The following is a 23,685-nucleotide window of genomic DNA, read 5'->3' on the forward strand; positions in this document are numbered from 1 at the left end:
CGGTGGTCATAGTAGAATTATGCTCCGTCTCTGTCGAGGCTGCCCAGTCACATGTACAGCGACAGTTTTACTCGTGCCACGCATGGAATACGGTTAGGTCCGCTAGGTAGTTTTTACATTAAGGTGGCAGGATGGTGAGCTCCAGGAAAAGCCCTCCAAAGGATTGTAAATTATCATCAACAACAGATCTATGCCGTTGCAGTTTGGGCGGTGATTCGACTTTTCTCTTCGCAGCAACAGCTGGCTGCAAACTCAGAAGTAAGTGCAGCGGCTTGTGGACCGAAATGAAGTGAGGCGTTGTCTACTTTATTTCAGAATTCAGCTCTTCCTTCATCTGTCCTTTCTCATTCTGCCACTGTGGTTTGACATGGGAGCGTGCAGCTGCGTAAACTTGGCGCGTCTCCATGAATATGGACCAGTGACTTGTGATACCTCCATCTTAATGCGAATAATGCAAAAGGGCAAAGCTTTTAATAGTAGCTTACCAAGCTACCTTGAGTAGAATTTAGAATTGTTTAGAACCAGTTTGTAATTTTATTATAATATCTACTTAATAGAATAACAATATTTACTAATTATTGGCCACATTCCTCCACTGATATACCAGAAATACACACAAATAGGTACCATTGAAGGTTCATGAAGCTAACTTCATTGTCTCCACAGTGGATAAGGGATTGACAGCTATGTTATGACTGACAAGAAGACTTAGCCAATCGCTCAGTTGAATCCTGTGTAGTGAGTCCCAGCACCCAATCCTCATGGATTAGAGGAGGGATTATGATGTGGATTTGCCTCTGCAGATTTGCAGACAGGCCCCCATCGTGGACTAGGATGATGCTGGGGTGCACTTGGTATGATATGGACATAGTCTCAACATGTACTACGGTGTCTATTTCTCTCCAGTTTTAGGTGGAGCCTAAGGTACAGGTATGTTGACAGTCTGGCAAAGCATGACGACAAATTTGCAATTGCCCCCGAGGGACAGTTCGTAAAAATTGTTGCACTTTCATTTCAGTTCAATGCAGATTACACAATTTTGGTTTTCCCTGAAGACCTGAACCAGTGTTAGAATCCCAGCACTTTGCAATAACTAGAGTTAGTGCTGTCCATGGTGCTGAAATGGTCATACTGGTCCATCTTCTTCCTTTTTTTATATTCTTTCACCATCTACCGTGGTGACTGAGACCGTGGGAGGTTTTCTAAATATAATGAGCGAGAGTGTAGAAGTAGCCAGTAGTATACTGCACCACTAATATGCAGTCTGCTTAGAGACATTTCTTTCCTGTCCTCACATCGTCATTCTCCCCTAATAAGGAAGAGCGAGGATTAGGGAGTACTTTAGCAATTGTAAGTCAAGTTGTAAAGCACTTGGTCCGAACTCTTTTCCTGAAGAAGCACACTAATCCTCTACCTTTGTGTAAAAGGTTCTCTGGGGAATTAAATGTTTAATTTCTTTAAAATCTTCATTAAATAATTACCACAAACCATGAATTACATCAGCCTGGCTGTGACCAGAAGTTCAGTTTGACAGTATTGTTTGTTATCTAGGTGTTGCTTCCAATGCTTGGCGTTGATTAGGTAGTTCTTGATTTAAATCATTGGTGTAATTTTATTTAGGTTGTACAGCTGCTTTTGTTGATGCAACCTTTAACTGTCAAATCAAATTGGTTTTAAATGATTTGTCTCAAATGACTGTCTCACTTTCGCCTTTTTAGAATCCATGATGTCCTGCACCGTAGCTGAAATTACAAGACCTCTGACCTGTGTGTCCGGGAGACCTGTTGCCAACAGTGACTGCTGCTTTCCTCAAATAGGACTAAATAAAAGTCAGCCTCAAGCCCTAAACAATCAGGGATGGACAGGTGAAAACTGAGAGGCCAGTAGGTGGCCTTTATTTACTCTGTTATCCACAAAGGACATGAGCATATTCTCAGCTTTAACAGTTTCTTTTCAGATGTTGTATTTTGCCATGTAAAAAAAAAAAAGATGCCTTTAAATATTAGAGCCAAGCCCACACAGAGCAAGCTTTCTGCTGCTGCAAAGGGTAGTGGGCACACCGATGGCAACTCATCTCATTCACGTTTCTTAAGGTCCCCTAAACACGGGAAAGGCAAACAGGCTGTAAGCTCAGCACCAGGGGCCCGTTCAGGGTTAGAACCAGGCTCTGTGTCAGGAGGTGTGCCTGCAACACCATCTAAACAGACTGGGGGACAAGGGTCAGTGTCAAGGCCAGGTTCAAAAATCAAAGCTGACCCAGAAGCAGGCAAAGGGTCAACGCGTGGTTCAGCGACAGCACCAGGGGGTAAAACCATGTCTATGGAGAATATTCAGTCTTTGAGTGCTGCATATGCCACATCAGGTACTATGTATCCCAGTGAACGGGAGTCCTTGGAACCCTCTGGTGGGTACCCCAAAGGCACCATGACACTAGGTAGAAGTACCAGCCGCTCCTCCTACACTGGCCGGACAACAGCTACGGGAAGCAGCCCAAACATCACATCTTCTGGGATGCATCACTTGTCAGACCCTTGTGAAGACCAGAGTTTTCTTTCTGGAGGGACTTCTAGTTTACGGCGGCAGTCTGGAAGGCACACACAGATAATGAATTCGGCTCGATGTGGAGAGGTTTCCACATTTGATCTCCATTCTCAGCTGAGGGATCTGCAGAGAGAGAACAACAACCTGCGGAGAGAACTGGAAGGAGGTAGGGATGGAAGGACAGGCCCCAGCATGAACAGCGTCAACTTTTGGAGCCCAGATTTAAAGAGAGAAAAGGGCGTGAGGCGAGAGGAGGGAGTGAGGAGCTCCATTGTGAAAGACCAGTACAGGACAAACCAAGAAGATTTGCAGGTGAGCTGGTTTCAAAAATAGTTGCATAAAAAAAACCAACAAAAAAAAAACAACAGACATTTTCTCCACTAAACACAACTGTCTGTTACTTCACATTAAAGGTTCTCATTGTAACACCCAGCAAACTGTTGCTGTTATTGATGGTGAACTTCAGCCAGTCTTGCTTGTGGCTAGTGTTAGCACTTGCCAAATCAGCAATGAGACATACATGACACTGTTCTACACTGATGTGTTGGCTAACTGCCCCTGCCTTCCATCGCCCACAGCTAGTACTGTAGAAAGCAATTTTTACTTAGACCTTTGGTTTGTACTGTTACATAATTCAGTATTGGCTAAATTCAACACTGTTTAACATATTATATAAGCATGGGTCATATTAGCTGGTGAAGTCATTTGGCTAGATAGGCAACTAGCATTTTATAATTTGATAGCTGTAATGCAGGGGTGTCAAACTCTCTGAAGTGGGCTGGATCGCTAAATGTATTCTTCATATCCTAAAAAAAAACAAGCAAAATCAATATTAATTATTGACCTTTCTATTATCACAAAGACATTTAACTATACATTTAAAAAATTTCAATTAATTTAAACTATTTTTAAAACCGATGATGATTTTTCTTGTTCCACTAAAAAAACTTTAAATACAGGAAATTATAGAAAATGTACTGGCAGCTCAATATCTGAACATTGTCCAGTAATTAAAAACTACATAAGTAGTTTTTTACTTATAAGTACTTTCTTTGGAGTTTTATGCCTGACTGTGAATGATATTTTGTCAGTAATGACATTGTAAAGCTGACCTAAACAGTCCAAAATGTTTTACTCGACTTCACTCACATTTTTATATTTCCCATAGCCTTTTACCAGGTCAGATTTGACCCTTTGTCAAGTCGGTTAGCTGTGAAGTTAGCAGAGTGACAAGCACAGGTTAGCCAGCTAGCTTTAGCTTAACTGCATGAATCTGGGGATGCTAAGTTTGTAGCATTACCTTATTTAATCCACAAAACCAGACAGAGTTCCTGTGAATTAAATGCCATTCCTCAGTCACATCCTCTTTTGGCCAAGATTACTAGAGCTTTCTTATTAGTTAATTATTTAACACTGGTTGACCCACTAACATGGATTAATTACTAGCTATGTTACACAGAAAGTGGTCCAAAATCTCGCTGACAGAGGCGACCCAGAAAGTCTGGTAATGTTGTATGTTTGAAATTATGTTACAAACTGTTCAGACATTGGCATTAAAAAGCATTAAAAAAAATCAGTCAACAGAAGCCTGCAAGTATCTGTTACAGTAAATGCTGCATATTTGATTTTACTGAGGTCTTAGTTTTTTTAAAATGACACTCTTTGCAAAAGCCTGAATGGAGTGTCTGCTCGCACACTCCATTCAGGCTTTTTGTGCTGACCCACCCATTTCCTCTGCATATCATGCCCCTCGCTTCACTTCATACCTTTTGTTCCTGACTTCAAGGTTGCACTGAAAGGCGTCTGTGCAGTTCATTTATAATGATGTTTGCGAGGCTCCCTGTGTTTCCATGGGAACGTGCACTAGTGGCATCCACTCGAAGTTTCTAAAAAACCTCACATCTACTCCTGAAGAGATAGTGACTAGTCCTGTCCTGTGTCACCTGTCCCTGGAGTGTGGTCCATTCAGTTCGAGGCATTATCCATTTGTCTGCCTCACTGAACAGCTACTGTATCTTATCTATTATTTCTTTTATCTGAATTCTTTGTGTTTTTCATCCTGACAGTCTCCTGTTTCTCCATTTGCTTTTTAAGCTTTTTTTCCTTCACGTGTCTGTTTTTCTAAAGGAAACACCTTAAAAGTCGTTGTGTACAACATGAAACTCATCTAGAGTCTCTCACACTAAGAAATCGCTTTAGCAACTCCACTCCGAAATGTTTGTATTGTTCTTTTAACCAAGCGTGCAAAAACCTTGATCATATCTTCCATGTCTCCCATCTGACTCCTCCTTCTTGTAACCAAGGAGCCACCTCTGCATTCATATTTATAGCTTTTTTCATCGCACATTGTCAGAGAGTGTGAGGACACTGTGACACATACACGCACACCTACACACGCATACACACATTCTTCTCATTTCGAAAGCAGCAAACTTTATAAAATAAAGCAGACTCTGTTATTTGCACAAGTCATGCTGCAGCATCCTGCCCTCACATGAAACTTGTTGAAGTTAATATAAAGAAAGTGCTCATTAGCTGTTTCCTTGAGTTAACCTTTGGGCTTGATCACGCCCTGATTTTTAATTTGCACAGTATTTTTCTAGTGAGCGCAATAATAACTTTAAAAAAACCTGTCGCCTTGTTCTGTCTTACTCTTACTTGCGCTGTCCCTGAGCTTCGTACTGATGCGCACACCTAGTTTAGCTTTACCTCATCACAGTTTTCACAGTATTGACTCACTCTTGACCTTTACTATAACTCATAAGGCTCACAGCCCACATAAAATATAATATGTAAAATCTGAAAAAGACTTCTTTTTAAAAAAAATGCCTTTAGAAAAAAACCAGCTGTATCACGGGGAAGATGTTATTCTTAAGCTTGCTGCTCTCCCTTATCGCCTCCGTTGCCCCGCCCTTCTTTCAGTCCACCTCTTTTTTTTCTTCATTTCCCCTGGATATTTTCTTTCTTTCCTTTTTTGCTCTTTGACAGACTGTGGAAAGAGTTCAGTCTGGCATGAGAACTTTGTTATTAGCATAAGGAATGTCACCTCTTCTCTCAGCAGCAGTGACCAGTTTTGTCCCCTAACCATCTGCCTGTTTTGCTTATGCTTGCGTCGGCTGCGTGTTTGTGTGCGTGCGCAGTTGCACGTGTGTATTTGTATCTTGGTTGTGTACGTGTTTGTGTGTAGGGCTCTCCTCCCACTCCGACTTAATATTCAATGCTTGTTGTTGCATTGATTATCTGTGTTCACCCTCGGCTGCCTCCTACGTCTCCACTCCGTGTCCTTGGCTCCCTGCACCTTCTGGACTGGAAAAGAGAGCTTAGAATAATTGAGTAAAATAAGTAACACCTTCACACTAATTAGAAAATAGCAGTTTAACTTTCTGATAAATCATTGTCTGAATTTTGTAAGTTGCTGTTTGTGTGTTTGTGTATTTATACGTATATGAAAGTAAATGAACATAATATATTCTGTGATCTTTTGCCTTGTGTGCTGCAAAATCAGGAATGTCAAAAGAAATTGATTGCCCCCAGCAACACACAGACATTTAGCGGTTAGTTGTTCGAATGGTAAATATATTGACGTATTGGTTAGTCATTGCAGTGGAAAACCTCTGCAGCCTTACGGATATGAGTCAAGTTTAGCAAATTTTGTTTAAACCCACAGAATTTATTTTAAGTTCCAGGTAAAGCCCTGCCAAGGCTTTTAGATGCCTTTCCATTCTTTATCGTGAGGAATTACAAATTATATTTATTATGAGCAAATAAAGGTTATCCAGGTGTTCTATTGATTTTAGTTGAAAATTTTTAAAGGGATTCAAGGTATCAACCTGAAAGTCAAATCTTCTTTGATTAGATAAATTGGACAATTATATGAAATAAAATGAATAAAATTTTTTGTTAATAATAGTAATGGTAAGAAGAGAAAGAAGACAAAAAGAAAGAGAAAATCAATTCATAAAGTAAAAGACACAAATCTTTCTTTTCTTTATGTCTCCGTGTTGCAGTCTTATATGATATACTCACAACTTAAGAAACTTTTGAACTTGGGAGGAGTAAAATTACTGTACTGTTTTCTATTTGGAATTCCTTCGTACTTGAAGCTCTTTCTCAATCCTCTGTTCCTCTACTTTCAGGTAGCACAAAAGGAGCTTTTGTGTGTTCTCCATGTGCTTTGAGGAGAAAACCCGACCCCTTGTGGTCATAGTGTGTAACTAGTCTCCAAGAGCTTTGTGAATTAAGATGACTAAAGTAATCTAGCTAATGGTTATTTTTTTCCTATCATGTCTCGTTTTTGGCTTTTCATGTGTCTTTGTGTCTTACATCATCTCTCTCTGCTGCAGCCTGGGAATAACAGAAGAAACAAGGTCTGTCTTTATATACCGTGCCGTACTTTATATATGTGTGTGTTTTCACATGTTGTGCAGATTTGCTCATGTATAATTGGTATGTTTGTTTAATCATTGAATAAATGGGAACTTTGTCTTTTATAGCAGCTTCCATTAACAGTTCAGGAGCTTCAGGAGGAGCTGAGGGCTCATAGAGAGATGAACAGTCGCTCCCAGCACCACCGTCAGCAGGGGAACTCCTATCGAGAGCTCCATATGGACCAGGACCTCAGAGGGGGACTCAGCCCTGGCCACAGTCCCAGACAAAGCCCCAGCAACCTGCAGAGTCCTGGACCAAAGAGCAGCCCCAGAGCCAGCCCATCCAACACCTACAATCCAAGGCAACAGGAAGCTGACATCATCATTCACAGCCCCGGATACGGCTGTAACACTGCAGTAGCCGCACAAAGAATCAGCCCAGCTGACACTCTTCAGCGTGGGCTGAGGAGCAGCCCAAATCAGCCTCTCTACAGTCCTAGCCAAGGTCCCGGGATTGTACCCAGCTCTGGTTCTCTCCACCCTTGTAGTCCCTGTCAGGTGCCTGGGTGTGACGGCTTTTCCTCACCTCCTCCCCTGGTTCCATCAGAGGAGAACTTCTTCCAACTGCAGTCAGAGCACGAGCGGCAGGCCAAGGAGCTATCCCTGCTGAGGAAAACCATGGAAGAGATGGAGATGAGAATTGATTCTCAGAAGCAGACGCTGGGTGCCCGGGACGAGAGCATCCAGAGACTGTTAGAGATGCTTCAAGGCCAAAGCCAAGGTCAAGGTCAGGGACACTGGGGACGGGGACAGCGGACAGGCATAATAACCATGGCAGCGCAGGAGGCTGAAGCCCAACTGGAGAACGTGCATTTGAGAGAGGTACGTTTTTTCCTGCTGGATATTTCTACACATCTAAACCATTTATCTGTACTGTCAGAGCAATTTTAAGAGAAGGCCTGAGCATTATGCGCTAATCAAGAATTTATAATTTAGAGTAGAATTCTCTCATGTTGAATCACAGTACTCAATTGAATTTCCTGAATTACCTTTTAATTTAACAGTCACCGAGTCAAATATCCCTCATTACCAAATAAAAAGCCACCATACGATCATATGCATATCATTAGTTAAAAACATTAATACAGCATGTCATTTTCAACACCAAAACATTGTCTTGTTCTATAGGTTTTTAAAATATTTTCACTTTAAAGCATACATGAGCCGATGATAAACTATATTTGTATTGCTAATGTTAATTGATGAGATTACATACTTGACTTGGGTGTGCATGCATGCCTAATCTGTATACATTTGTGTCTCTGTCTACCTGTCAGTATTAAGCAAAATGTGGGAGCAGGAATCAGCTCATCAGGACTTATCAATGGGCCAGATTAACATACGGCAAGCTCTAAGTCTGCGTTGAGCCATGCAGTTTTATAATCTGTGTGTATGTGTGTCCTTATGAGTATACTCATATGGTAGCTGAAAAAACACCAGTTTCTGTGTGCTGTTTGCAGAATTTGATATTCATGTTTAATTCTGCAGCCCATGACTTGTTATGCCTTCAAATAAATACTTAACTAGATAAATCAGAAATTTAGTTTAGCCTATGGAAGAACAAACACTTCTTCAGGTGCTCAAACTGCTCTATTCCCTGTTGTTTCTTTTCTCAATTAGAGTTTTATTATGTACCAGCCCTGCAGCCAGTGCTGGTGTAGCACAGGTGTATCAGTATTCTCTGCCATTAGGGCCAATACTAGGCTGCTCTGTGCTCCTCACTACTGCCTTATCTATTTTTAACTCCTAAATCTTCTTAGCCTTTAATTTCTCTACCTCTGTGTGTGTGTGTGTGTGTGTGTGTGTGTGTTTTATGTCGGTGCATGCCCCTGATATTGTTTGTGTCATTATGTTCTTGTTTTTCTGTCTTTGTTTGTCTGCCTCTCTGCAGCCGCTGTGCCCACTCAAAAACTAAATTGTGTGTGCGTATGTGTGTGTGTGTGTGTGTTCGTGTGTCTGTGAATGAGCATGCGTACACATCTGGAGCCAATCGGCTTAGTGTTTTCAAGTGAGAACACTCCCTCTCTGGGTGGCTGATGGGATAGCCGCCCATTTGGTCACTGTGGTGATTTTGTTTAAGGGGAGTGTGGGTGTTTCAGTCCATGCTAATGCAACCACTGCTGTGTATGTTTGGGTTGGAGTGTGTGTGTGTAATGTGTGGGACCTAACCATGCTGTGTGTGTAAGAGGTGAGTACCTGCTCACACACACTGCGTGCCGTGCTATTTTTAAGTACTTGATAGCTTAACATATGCTATGGAGGAGGAGGGGACATATGTCAGGAAGAGAGGGAGAGTGGGAGTTCAGATTTTTTTTTAAAGTAGAAAAACATGCTGTGTTTGTCTGAATATTAATATATGATTAATGAGTGAAAACAGCCTGACCTCCCTGATTGAAAAGAGAGGTGATTGTTCTTTCAGTTTCCCCCCCAAGTTTCCCAGTTTTTGGTCTCATTCTGGTCTCATTGTGTGTGTGTGTATATATATATCTATATATATATATCTATATATATATGTATATGTATATATAGAATGCAATTTGTGGAGAAAAAAAATGGGTGGGGGATGTTTTTGAAATGTTTCTTCCCTTTTTTGCCTCCAAGAAAATAATTTAGAATAAAAAATTGGAAATCTTTTACTGTTGTTTAGTGTAGTTATTATTGTCATTGTAACATTTACAGACTCATTAAGACCTCCATCTAAACATGTTAGGAACTTAAACAGGTAATTACTGCATTTGCAAAAATATTTAGATCTCTTTATGTAAAACAAAATTAATTGATTGGTACAGTATCCCCAAGCCTGGTTTGCAGACACGAGGGATACAATCAAACATAGCAATTTAACACACTAAAGATAAATCTCTCCCTCTCTCCTTGTATTATTTGGCCAAGTGTGCAAACTTCTTTATCAAATATAAAATAATTTTAAAAATGCAGCAACACATACGTAATGGCAAAAAAACAAAAAATCCCCAAACATTAAATAAATAGGCCCCCTACTGTATGTTCTTACTGGTCAGACTAAAGACCTTTAAAATCACTGTATATACCACATTTTGATAGTGTGACTGAATTGGTGTGAATGGCTGCATTAAGGATACCTGAGTTTGAAATAATATTTTTAACACACAAAACATTTGCACGAATGTTACACATCCGGTGGGTAAAAGCCCTAAGACAGACTTATGCGCCTTTCTTTCTGTTTTGAGGGATCTTCTGCTGCGTGTCACCTCTCTTTTATCCGCATCTTTGCAAAACTCCAAGAAGCCAACCTCTGCTTTACAGCATGGTGCAGCATACATCCCAAAGCAGGTTTTAACTTGTAATTCATGCAGTAAATGGAGGTTAGGTTATCAAAGTCAAAGTCAAAGTCAACTTTATTTGTCAATTCTGCCATATGTACAGGACATACAGAGAATAGAAATTTCGTTACTCTCAAACCCTAGATGAACATTTAAATTTAATACACATTATGAATAATGTGTTTATGTAGCTCTCTAGCAGGATATCACAGACAGAAGCTTCAGTGAATGACTACCACAGGGAATTTAAATGTACATGCTTAGATATGTTTGATTACTAAAGGGCTATTTTGTTATATAGATGTGATTTTGTGTTGCGCAAATAAACATACATTTCCAGAAAACCCCCCCCCAAACTTCATGCGGATGACAGCGCATGTTGCTTTTATTATTATATTTTCTTTTTATTTTACAGGTGTCCAAGTTACCAATCCCAGATGCATTCATTTACTCCTACGCTATCATGGTGCTTTTGAACTGCCAGGATGTGGTTTCTCTTAGTTCCAAAACAAATTTTAAATTTCGTTTTGGCAGCCTGGAGGACAGTTTTCAGTCTCCAGTTACTTCCTAAAGGTTGTCAGCAACATTTTGTGGTTTGCCTCTTAAAAAACATTAATCGGATAATCAGATTCTCTCAATCTTTTAATAATATAAAACACTGCAGATGACGTAATACCAAGTTCCTTTGCAGTTTTAGGTTGAGAAACATTCTTCAATAAATAAACACTCAGCCTCTCTGGATGTTCTTTATAGATCCAAACATGTTACCGACCTGTTGCCATTTAACCTAACTATATGTGAAATTTTCCACCAGATATTTGTTGTCTGTGGCACGTCATAACTTTCCCAATAATCCCCTGCTCCAGCTTTGATCTTTCTTTTAACCATGTTGGGGTCGTCACAGTTTCAACATTTTTCTAATATGTCTTTAAACTGTTTTTCTGTGTAGCTCGTTTATCACCACTGCCTTAAGTAGTTTAATGCATTTGTCACTTTGTGGGTGGTGATGAATTAAAATACTTAGAGGTTGGTTTATCCAAGCAGTAGCCTACTTCCTGTGAAGGCATCTTGTCTTTGTGCACCAAAAAAGTAATTTTTGCCTTACGTTGCAAAGGCGAGTCGGTGATAGTAGCGCAGCTATTACCTCTATCTGGGACCACTGCTGTTAGATTTTTGATTAGCTCCAAAGGAAACTGGCCCGACTTCCTTTCATTACCGCGCCCATTACTCTTCATCTAAATCTAAATCTCAGCTTGTTTACTTTAAGCTGAGATCATAAATGCCCCTTTTTTCAGTTTGCCTCTCATTTTATTTTACTTATTTTTTGCTGGAATGAATTGGCCATCTTAAATTTGTGTTTTATCGAAGGAAAGCTAAAGACATACATTAAAGTGTGTTTGTATGATGAAAATCAGAGAACTGACGGATGTTTCTCTGCATACCATCCAGGACAGACGATGGCCATATGTTAAATCACTTGAACCAGCTGTCTGTGCTTATGTGTGGATTTGCAGTGTGTACGGATGGAGAGCACACTCCATCACTCCTTCACCTGCTGATGTATGTTGTCAGGGGGATTGTGTGCATAGTGGTGTTCTCTCACTTGTGTTTCCTGTTCAGCTTTGTTACTGATCCGAATACCTTAATTGCACAAATCCAGCATAGAAACACTGGCACATGTTTTTCAGCCTATTCATAGTAGACTATTCATAGACTGATCTTGACTAAAAATTATTTGGAAGCCACACATTTTAGTCACTTTTACAGTCACTTTTAGTCACTTAAGTGTTAATGGGCCACCTTAACTTTTTGCAGTACCAGCAAGGTCCACAGAGTGGCAGTGTTCTATCAGAGTTTGACCACTGCAGCGATTACAATCACAAACTGAGCCAAAGTTGTGTGTGATGGGACCACATACACACAGACACACACACACACATGCTGAGAGGCATAAATCTGGGCCTAATTGACTCTCCCCAGCCGTCAGGTCCCTGTAGACCCAATAATAACAGCCTCACCACTGGTCTGTTCCTGCCCAGGCCTGACCTGCTGCCAAATGTGTCCAAACACACACACATTCACACTTTCACAATGAGTTTTTTACTTGGAGATGGCATGTATTCTTTATACGTAACATACTACAGATGCTGTATGGTCAGTCGGGGCTCTAAAGTTCGGCCCTCCTATTGTATCTCACTTGGTGTGATCGTTTAAGGCTGAGCACTGCTCTGTTGCTGAGAAATAAGAGTCCCTGTTTTTCTGCTTTTATATACCATGACTGGCTTCAAAACTCCTGCTGCTTTTTTGGCATGCCTTTATCTCTTTAACTTTCCAATGCCAGCATGTTGGAATGAAGTGGAAATTCGTGTCAGCAAATCTTTTTTCTCTAATCTTTTTCCCGCTTTTCCTTTCTGCTTACTTTCTCATGCCACCAGGCTCAGCAGCAAAATATTGATGTCTATTCTGCCTCTCTGTCTGGATATGTTTGTCTATGCACTATTTCTTTTGTTCATCCCAGCGTGTTTTGTTTTTTGAGAAGCCAAACTTTCAGCTTTTGCCATCTCAGCTGCCATCAGAAGACTACTGCAAATAACGTCAGCAAAAAACTCACATGCATACACATATACCAATTCTCCCTTTTCCCCACCAAAACATGGGCACCACCTACTTGCCATGCTCTGCTGATTTCCCAGAATGTTTGAGTGGAAAAGTTTATCAGGACAAGATTACACCCCTCAAAGCTTCTGCTCACTTTGCAATACCCAACTATTTCCCAACAAAAGTCTTTGATCCCTACAGTTTTTCCATTTATCTTTTCAAACTGCACTTTTAATCCACTGAGCCGATAGGCAGACGCATTGGTGGCAAGCAACTGTGTTTCCTTGTTTTTTACTTTTTCTCTCACTGATGGTGAGGGGATAGGAATGTGATTAGTGAACATACATATATGTGTGTGTGTCTCTATCAGTCCATGTTCTAGTGTGTGTACGTTGTACATGACACCATTGCCTTGAGGCTAGAATTGAACCTTTTGACCGTTTCCTTCATTCAGGATGCCGGCACTTATTGCTATAGTGTTACGTTTGATCCTATTCATTCCATATGCTCAGTCCCTCTGACACATGTGGAGCAGAGAGGACGGTCTTTGATGACGTTCTCTCTTGCATGACTTAATTTCCCCCACTGAGAGACACAACAGTTTGCAGAACTGTTGCTGAACCGTTGTTGATAATGAGTTAATAGACACAGTTTCTCAGAGGAATCAAAAAATGTGCACAGGCACTGAAAAAGACAGACATGCGCACTGTGACAAATCCATAATAGGAGTCACTTTAATACAGACTTGAACTATGGTGGCAGTGGGAATGCTAGTCTGTGGGAGGCATGCTCTGACAGCAGTAATCCCTCCTTATCCACAACTGACACGGACAAGTGGATAAGGTCCTTGTCTGCTGTCATTTCAACTCACTGGCAGAACTGACAACCTGTTGCTTATTTATGATTTTTATTCTTCGTGGCATGATGAGCTGTTTCAGTGTGTGCATTCAGTCTTCATGCCTGTAATTTTTCAATTTTTGGCTTTGCTGTGTACATTTATGCATGAACAGTGATGCACTGCAAAGATATAAAAAAATAAAACACTTGTAATGTTTTAAGCATTTTCTTTCCTGCTAATGTAATATTAGAGGTAATTTTTGAATGGTGAATCTCCACAGAGCATGTGCTTCTTTTTTGTTATATTATTAGTAATACATGTGTGGATTCACTCTATTGATCATCTTTGTCATTCCACCTGTAGTTTACTGTAGCGGTTTCCAGTCCTACACAATAATCTTATACATTGAATTCTCTATAAAGACAGCAATGGTGTTCTGTGGTTTCTTAAAGTCAAATGTTTGTGGGGGATTGAAAGCACAGCATCACAGAGGTGCCCCTTTAAGCAAGGGCCACTCCCTCATTACCACAACTGATCCTCTCCATGCTCCGGTCAAGCCGCTTGGTGGCGAGAAGATCAGACTGTGGTTGTGCTGGGCGGTGTCGTGTTGTAAATATGTTTGACTCTGTGGGTGTAAAACTGCATTTCTTAAAAACAACACTGCTCACAGCAATGTCCTTGTAAAGTAGTGTTTCAATGAATTTAGACAGGCACTTCTTTGTTTGGGGTCTTTGTTAGACACGTGTACCTGCACAGAAATGAGATGTTAAACTTGTGGAAGCTAAGCTTCAGTGATGATTTGGTAGAGAAGTGCGGGGCCTTTTTTTTGACAGTAACTTTAATGTGTAGGAATGTGTGTGCGTCTGTTAGCCTGTGTGCTTTTTGTGTAGGCATAGCTGTAGGTCAGAGCTACCATTAATTATTGATATAAAAAGCTTAGCGCATGTGCTGGCAGAAAGTGTTGCTAAGCAAGAGCTTTAGCATGCCAGAGATCTGCGAGAGAGAACGAGAGAACAAGTGAGAGATAAGAAATCGAAAGATTCAGGCTGAAAGAAGGATAGAGGCAGATTCAAATGACCTAAAGCTAAGTGTGTCAGGTACCTGCTAGCAAACTGAGACAGAAAAAGAAGACAGAAGAAGAGAGGGCAGAGAAAATAGACACCAGCACCTGCTGCTGGAGATGGAAAAAGGGAGAGCTTCAGATCGGGGACCAGCTTAGTAACCATAGATGAACTTTGTTTTGTTTTGCAAAACATTTTTTTTTAAAACTTGAGACAGAGTCATGGATAATGTTACATAACAAAAGATGATATAATGATAATGTAGGAGAGATAAAACTGGTGACACTGATCGCAGTGCCTTTTTAAGTAGCTCTGACGCTGTGGGTCTCAGAAAGTGTTAAAGATGATGAGCCGTCAGGCTTATTTTTACCGGGTCCCTCCCCAGGAGCTTCATCGCCGAAACCAGCTCCAGGCCGATCCGGCCAAAACCAGGGCTCTGCAGACTGTCATTGATATGAAGGTAGGACTAGGAGTTACTCTCAAATCCGCAAGAGCTGTTTTAAGTAATAATGTGCTGGATGAGGAGTGTGTGTACTGGTGCAATAGATTTATCTGAAATTCATATATGTCTGGGTTTTTGGCAATTTATCATAAATGTAAAAGAGTTTTTTTAAATCCAGCTAATGTCACGATTTTATTTCAGTAGAGTTATTTGCTCTTGCATTTGTATGTTCAAAACATACATAATTTTAAGTACACCTAGAATGTGTGTAATAGCAGAGGATCACTCTATATAGCAAAGATAAACATGAAGAAACAATCTTGAGAACTTTATGTTATAGTTACCTTGCATCTGCATGGCAGCCATGCCCAAGTAAAGTCCATTATTGGCACATGCGGAGTTGAGCACTTATTCAATTTGTTTCAAATGTCACATATGGAAGCTTTCACTCTCATCGCAGCCCTTTGAAGTTGTCAGTGCTGTGAAAAAATGCAGTTGACTCCACATGTGTCCATGTGCACACCCACGCACACACACATATTTATTGTTCATTCAGCAAACACTTGCTTTAAAAGTGGATCCTTTACAGCAAAACCACAGTTATTTTTCACACATACTCTGTGATTTGTCTGCCTATTAACAGACTGCACATGTGCTAGCTCACGGTGCCTCACGGTGTTTTTAAGGCGAGAAAGGGTCCAAATTAAATCTGACTGAATTAATTAGAAACGGGAAGACAAACACAGTTGCCAGAAGGCTTTGACGTATTGTAGAGGAGAGTAAGAACGAAAGAAAGTAATCTCTAGTGTTGTTAGTAATGACAATGCATGATTGCTTTATTAAACTACCCTGTGTAGGTGTTGCTGTAATCAGCGGTGACATGTAGTGTCCACAAATTTGTTTCAGTGTCTGCGTTGCTTTGTCTAAGTGTTGGATGTGTCCACTTTATAATTACAGAACACCAACCCCCCTTTCTGTTTTGATCCTGATGTTATTTGGCAGGTACAGTACTGAGTTGACACCTTTTGGTCTTGCTGTGAACTCAACACTCATACAGTATTTCTGTTTCTAGTTTTCAATGCCATAATTTCAGCTGAAATGCAGCTTGGAAGTCCCATACAAAACTTTATGTCAGTGGTTTTAAGATCCAGCTTTTATGTACTCATGTTCTAATGAATGTTTTAAATGTTAAAATATGCATTTTGCTTCCTCCCCCTGTGTTGTGCAAGAGAAACAGATCAAAATCAGACATTTTTATAGACATGTTTGTCTCTATAGTTTTATGTGTGTGAATTGGATATGGCGGGAGGACTTGCATAACTGTCTGAATGCCTTACCTTGACTTTTTCTGGGTACATGTTGAAAGTTTGCATCCTTGCATAGACTCTTTCTGTGCGTGTGTGTTTTGTATATGCATATGCTTTATGCATTCCTGCTTGGTCTTTGTGTGCACTTTTATGCAGCACCATGTGCTAGGCAAGGCTGATGTCATAGGATGTAATAGAGGTCAGATGCTTACATGTTGCCTATGGTTTCTGCTGATGGCAACATGCAATCTGCTTCCACTTATTAAATTACCTTTCTCTTCTTTTCCAAGGTTTTGCATTTAATGTATGTTTGAAACTATGCAACTAAACAACCTCAGGACCTGTCCATGACAGACCCTTTTATTCCCTCATAGATTCTGCAGATGAATATATCTTGGCTGTACACCAATGTCTGCCAAAATATTTCCCCTCCTTTTCCAGACATTTTACTCAGACATAGGACTATACATTACATTTATATATAGGAGGATTTGTGTAAATGCACTGACTTGGTGTTTCAGGGGATGTTTTTTTTATATGTTCCAAATTTTAAGACATTTCTGTGTGATTTAGATTAATATGTTGATTCAAACATAGTAGAAATATGTCTACAGAGACAGATGCTGGTAGAAAGATATGTCAACCAAGTGATATTCTATCAATCAAATTTTTAATTTTGACTATGGGGTGCAGAGAGTCCGATGAATCTGTAGAGGGCTAACTGTCTCACTACTAATGCACGGGATAGGCAATCTATCATTTAGCCCCACAGCTTTATATTCTTGGCCAGGTCTTTGCTGACTGTTTGCCTGCCTACTGTTGCTGGTGCAGGACACCAAGATCTCTTCCATGGAGAGGAACATCAGAGACTTAGAGGATGAAGTCCAGATGCTAAAGACCAGCGGCCTGCTGCACTCTGATGAGAGGCAGGATGAGCTCAAGCACGTGGAGGTCTACAAGAGCCATTCTAAATTCATGAAGACTAAGGTAGAATATCTTTGCATGCCACCTGAGATGACTCCACGCCGCATGACCCGGGACATGCATGTTTGTCTCAAAGTATAAATAGCCAGTAGGCCAGAACCTGTTACATGTTGCATGTTGCATGTTGCTTGTTTATGGGGAAACAAGATTAATATGGAGAACTCTTAACTGGCAAACTGCATGAATCTGCATTTTGTATCGTGTATTTTAGCAGCATTCACTCTAAGCCTCTCATGTTGCATGGGTGCCAAGAACTCCTACATGTATATGTATTTCTCATTTGATATTTAAAGCCAGTTTGTGAGTAGTGAAAAGTAGTACTTGCTTATTTCCCCTGGAATTCAATGTGATTACTAAGCATTATACAACCCTCCTATCTGTTGACTGTTCTAAGGGAGCAAGCTCAGGAACTATCAGTTAACAGTGCGCTGTGTCAGTTTACTGACTAAGAATCTTTTATCCCAGGCCGTATACTGGTTTATTCATCAACACACAAATGTGTCTAAAGCCACACAGATGACATGCACATATATGAACGGGCACGCGAACATACTGTATGTATCCAAACCCTGTTAAAAATGTAGTTTCAGGTTTCACCGAGTATCAAGACAAGTGCTCATGACGGTTGAGGCCCATGAGTTGCGCTCCATTTGGTTCATTAATGGTGCTCATTGTAGGGCTCATTTGTCATTGCATCGGGGAAGTTCCTGATGCAATCATAAAAGAGATGTTTTTATGAATGGGGCCCTGACAGATGAATGTGAGCTTACAACGGCAGAGGAACAGAGGAAAGAGCTCTCTCTTCACCCATACTGACCCGGGATGATATACATCACAGCGATGGCCCCCGGCTCGTTCTCCCATGGCTCATCTTTCTTCGTACAGTCACAGAGTAACACAGCAAGTCGCCACGCACATGGATATGCACAGATTCATTCTACATGCTGGTAGTGTTTAGGGTCCGGGTCTTTCAGCGGTGTTGGTGACTGGTGTTGAGGTGGGTCTGCGATAAGAGAAACCAGAGAGGGCGGCATCGCTGTCCTCTCTGGTTTCTCCTCTGGACTTTGATCTGCTCAAACACTGGAAAAATGGCTTCGGCGAATACAAACACGTGTTAGAGTGTAAGCGAGAGCTGAAGCAGGTAAATTTGCTTACCCTTTCGCAAGCCAAGGCTGTGTGGTTGAGGAGTGCAGTGTGTGAAGTAGAGTGGCTGGGCACACCGCTTGTGCTGCATTTTAGTGGCTTGCTGTTTTCTTGTCTTTGTAGGAGCAGGCCTTGTCACCATGTGTGTCTTCCATCAGACCAGCTCCCACCTTCCTCCCCACCCAACAGCCTTGGATCACAGAACAAGCAGAAGTACCCCTCTCATTAGTCTCTCTCCTCTCTCATTATTTCCTTCATAGCCTAATAGTCTCTGAAATATCTGCTCCTTATTTTAATTATAATGCCTTTTTATCATTATTTTTAGTGCTCTGACTTCTCATTTCCTGACTTGTTTTTCTTAGTCTTAGTGTTCAGTCACCGCAGTGATCACTCTTATTGTATAGCCTTACATTTCGGTCTCCTTTCTCCTGCTTTTTATCTCAGTGCTGGATTTCTGGAGCTCATATGCTGTCTCTGTGACTGAAAGTCTATCAGCCAGACCCTGAGCCAGTCAGAATTCCCCTTTTATGAAGTGAACCTTGCTCATACAATTTGAGAAATCTCTCTTCAAATCAGCTTTGTGCATTTTTGGCACCAGTAGACAGATGACAGTATTCTCTACATAGCTAGCCCCAGCACAGAAACCACTCTCTGTTAGAGCATTTTATTTCCTTTGTGGTTTTCTGTTATGTTCTATATGGGTTTCCTTAAAACAAATCTGTTTCCGTCTCTCTCTGTGAATGTTTATCTTTTGGCTGGGGTGTGTGCACACAGTAGGTCTGGGACTCCTCCAAGTGAGGATTGATAATATAGGGCTGGTGATGATTCCAGTACATCATCGCTCCACAAAATATGTCATAACTGATGTGTTTATATTGCAATAAATGGATAACAAAACATTCTGTGTTTCCTAATTGAGTCACAGTATTAGAGACATTTCAGATTTTCTTTTTTTTATTAATCAGTTGCACAGTTATAAAGGATGTAATTTTGTATGTATTGCTCACTTCTATTTTAAAGAGCAGCTTAAGACTGCTGTTGCCTTTAAAATAGTGTATTCAGTGGAGGTCAGACTCAGTTTGCAGTGACACTAGTGCACCTCAGGTAACTTGAATATTATGAAAGTTATTTTTTGTGGTTTAATTAAAACAGGGAACATGTTCATATATTCTGTAGTCAATACACATGTAGTGAAAGATATCAGGTCCCTTTTTGTCTCAATTGCTATGGTTTCTAAGTCATGAAAATTAGAAATCCCCAAAGTGTTTCCTGACAACAATTAAAGAAATCAGTACCGAAATTCCATTTTCTGCAGTGTTGGTTCATGTAGGGCCAACACTGCAATAATTTGCTACAAATTACTGCATCAGAGCAGTCTGGCAAAAAGCTTGTGGTACTGCTAAGGTTTTATTGAAGACCAGGTTGCTGTGATGGAAGCCTTCGTCTTGTCCATATATTTGGGTTGGCTTCTTCTTGTGTCCCCTTTTGAACAGGCCCCACAGTTGACTGGCCGATGAAGCACAATAATATCATGAAACACAAAATTTACATTCATCTGAAAGTAGCAGTCCAGTTCTATTTCACCTTAATGCACGTAAGACACTTCAATTCAGGAGTGCTTTGATATTAGAAATGTGACGGTTGATTCGGTTGACAGCAGCCTCAGTCCACTCCTTGCGAAGCTCCCAAGTTCTTGAAATGACATTTTCTGATTTCTCTTGTTTGTGTCCTTTTTCTTACCATGCATTTACCTTCCAGTCAAATTTCCATTATTATGCTTCGCTATTGCTACCCTCTATACTTTTAAGATTAAGCTTAAAACTTTCCTAGCCAGCCTTTCAGCAATGATCTTCGGTGGCTTACCCTCTTTGTGGAGAGCACAGGTCATCAGGCCTCTGGACAACTGTCAAGTCACCAGTCTTCCCCTTGATTGTGGTTGTGGGAACTTAACTAGGCTAAGAAATACATGAGATTTATACTCTTTCAATTCAATCAAACTCAAAATTCTAACAATTTTGAAATGCTGGATTTCTAATTTTCAATTTCTGTGAGCTAAAATTGTCAAAATTAAAAAAAAGGCTTGCATTATTGCCATTTACATGTAGTGAGTACAGAATATGTGAAAGCTGATCTGTTTCAATTAAACTGCAAAATAATAAACATTTTTAATGATATTCAGAGTTTTTTTTATATGCACTAGTCTGACATTGGTGTATCTGTGGTTTAAATGAAAAGTCATACTTTTGAACGCATGTCTTATCTACAAGTGTATATATCAAGTATATCACTCACTGATGACCCTTATTTGTGTGCATGTGTTTGTGTGATTGTCAGATAGAGCAGCTGAAGCAGGAGCTGAACAGGAAGGAGTCTGAGATGCAGGCGCTGCAGACCAAACTAGAAACACTGACCAATCAGAACTCGGACTGCAAGCAGCACATCGAAGTGCTAAAAGAGTCGCTCAGTGCCAAGGAGCAGCGCGCCAATACACTCCAGACAGAGGTCAGTGTGTACACATTCACACATGGAGAAAAACAAAATCCAAAGACATACAAACACACACCAATAAAGCCACAAACATGCAAACACTGACATTGCACTAAACCACTTTCCAGCTTCTTGGAAAATAATTTCAAAGATACAAACATCACGAGATGGACGCTCTGTAGATCACTACAGTAATAAAGACTGGAAGAAACACCATTCTGACCCCTTTGCATGCATCCATTGGTGCATACAAATAGTAAATTTGCATGGTCTTTGTTAAGATAGAAACTGTATGTGTGCAAAAAACCCTGCTTTTTTCTGCTTTGTGTTTCTTTCTCTTTCTGTTTCTCTAATGGCCGTTGAGGTGGGTGGAAAAAATGTCTATGCGTGTGGTTCCTTTAGTCCACCAGTGGGTTTGTGCGTGTGGGCGGGTCAGTTAGAGGGCTGAAGAAAGCTGGCAGCTTTTTCTTTGTCATGTTTGAAGTTCTAAACTCTGTGGCTCTAATGATTTTATCACTGCTGTTAGAGATGGAGGTGGGTTGTATTTAGTGAGATAGAGGTGTGTGTGTGTGTGTGTGTGTGTGTGGAGGGGGTGGGGGATTGGTGAGCATTTAGCATTTTTCTACATAACTCTCTAGACTTGGAAGTGATACTTTAGATCTCTTTGTGTTCGGCTGTTGAGAGTGGCCTGCTAACTATGTCCACTCATCATTACAGGAAGCAATTTGGGCCAAAATTAGGCCTAATTGTCCATACATGTGCAAGGAATTTTGGCCCTTGTAGTTAGCTGAATACATCATACGAAAAGGAATTGGTTTTCAGTGGGTGGTTTTTGTAAGTGTACATTTTTTTTCTTTCTTTTTTTTTGTCCTACTGAAAAGGCATGTTTAAAAAAATGTATGCGTGTGCAAGTCATTGGTGTGATTTCTTGGAGAACAGGGCCTGACCAAGCAATATTAGCTTCTCACAAATTGCTATTAAGTGTCCAATACTGCCAAAATATATTCAAAATAAAAACAACAGATGAATTTTAATTGAAAATCTGATCATTTAACAACCTACAAAGTGACAAAAGCTAAATGAAACACAAACTGAAGAAGCATGAGCAGGGGACGCTTGGCTCAGGAACACACAGGTCTGATTGGGAAAGTTGACTCACGTGGGGACAAGGCACAGGTGGGAACAGTTAAGGTGGGGAAGTCAATCAAGGCAGAGAATAATATACAATAAGATACTTGAATAAAAAAAATAAAATAAAACATAAAACAGGAGGTAACCAAGAACATATATCTAACACTGAACACTGAAGGGGGAAATAAAAACACAAAGGAGCACCACAAAACCAACAAATATGACAAGAACCATGACAGCTGCAGTCTAAATCCACCAAAATAATAGGGGTTCTGCAGCCCATGGTTCATGGATGCTTTGGCTTTGTTTGGACTTTTGACAGATATTTGTTACTGCCGCAGACCGGTGTCAGTGTAATTTTTGTTTTTTTTATTTGCTTCACAACCAGCATTGCTTTTGAATTGTGATTGATCTAACTTCAGTGGGAAAAACTGATAGTAAAGTAGAAGTGATACATCTGCTTATGCAATACTCGTGCAGAACTGAAGATGCACGACAAGGAAATATGTAATCACCTAAAATGCTTCTGACATCGACTGAATCACTGTACCAACACCGGCAGCCGGGCTGAGTGGTCACACAGATCTGGTTATCAACTCGTTAAGTTAACCCAGGCTTTCTTTTATGGGGTGGTGATGGCAGCATCTCTACTGGCAGCAGAGCAGCTGATTTTACACAGGAAAATAAAACTATATGAAGATGTTAAACTCATAATAAAGCCCGAAAACAACACAGCTGCTGCAGACAAAGCAGCTGTGTGAGTATGTGTGTGAGAGGAAAAGTACTGTACAGTAGTGCATGCGTGAGCACTTTAGCCACTTTGGTCAGTAAGACTGGAAAAAAGCCTGCTATATTAATAAAGTTTAGCCTATTTGAAGCCAGGAAAGAAAGCCGACAAAAATGTAGACTGTGTAAGTTAACAGACTTATTGACTTCATAACTTTGACATTAAGACACAGGAGAATCTGATGGAATACAACTGAGTATTTCATTAAATTAATATTATATGTGGGTGAGACAGTTTTAGTTTTTATTCTCTAAGCTGCAGGCCCGGTGGTGTTTAGTGGACTGAGAGCTATTAGTGAATAAATACAAAAACAGAATTCAGACCTAGGCTTAGGCTTGGTGCAAACTAAATTTAAGGTCAGTGAGAACAAATAGGTGTCCTGTTAGAGGATGACTTATTAAGGCTTTTAGAACAACAAAGTAGTTGTAAAATTGTTTGCAGCACACAGGGGGAAAAAAAGTCAAGGAATGAAATTGGGCTTAAAATGATTTCTTACTGGGAAAATGCAAAGACTTTGACGCTATTAAAAATCTTAAAGTCACTTCCACTGTCTGTGCACAGAGGTCCGGGATTGATGATGCTATCCAAAGAACTGATTGGTCAGTGTGCAGTGTTTTCATACCTGCTGATCTCTAAT

At 40.4% G+C, this 23,685-nt stretch overlaps 1 protein-coding gene across 12 annotated transcripts in view; it reads left to right on the top strand.

Annotated features, from left to right (window-relative positions):
• The window catches only part of LOC100695931 (ELKS/RAB6-interacting/CAST family member 2-like), a 155,025-nt gene that overhangs the window by 949 nt on the left and 130,391 nt on the right, over nt 1-23,685 (top strand). For 6 of the 12 annotated variants that reach the window (XR_001224690.2, XR_003215694.1, XM_005477984.2 and 3 more), the window contains exons 2-7: nt 1,719-2,853; nt 6,885-6,908; nt 7,035-7,790; nt 17,348-17,503; nt 18,767-18,856; nt 20,978-21,145. Coding sequence is in view for 10 of the 12 variants with exons in the window: in XM_005477984.2 (XP_005478041.1) it covers nt 1,990-2,853; nt 6,885-6,908; nt 7,035-7,790; nt 17,348-17,503; nt 18,767-18,856; nt 20,978-21,145 (2,058 nt within the window). In the remaining 2 variants the exon portion in view is untranslated. Of the gene's footprint in view, nt 1-30; nt 259-1,718; nt 2,854-6,884; nt 6,909-7,034; nt 7,791-14,679; nt 15,228-17,347; nt 17,504-18,766; nt 18,857-20,977; nt 21,146-23,685 lie in introns of those variants that run through there. The other 6 variants (XM_013273202.3, XM_019350165.2, XM_013273205.2 and 3 more) reach the window with 6 other exon arrangements.

Source organism: Oreochromis niloticus, linkage group LG20 (genome assembly GCF_001858045.2).
Source record: "Oreochromis niloticus isolate F11D_XX linkage group LG20, O_niloticus_UMD_NMBU, whole genome shotgun sequence".
NCBI classification, from domain to species: domain Eukaryota; kingdom Metazoa; phylum Chordata; class Actinopteri; order Cichliformes; family Cichlidae; genus Oreochromis; species Oreochromis niloticus.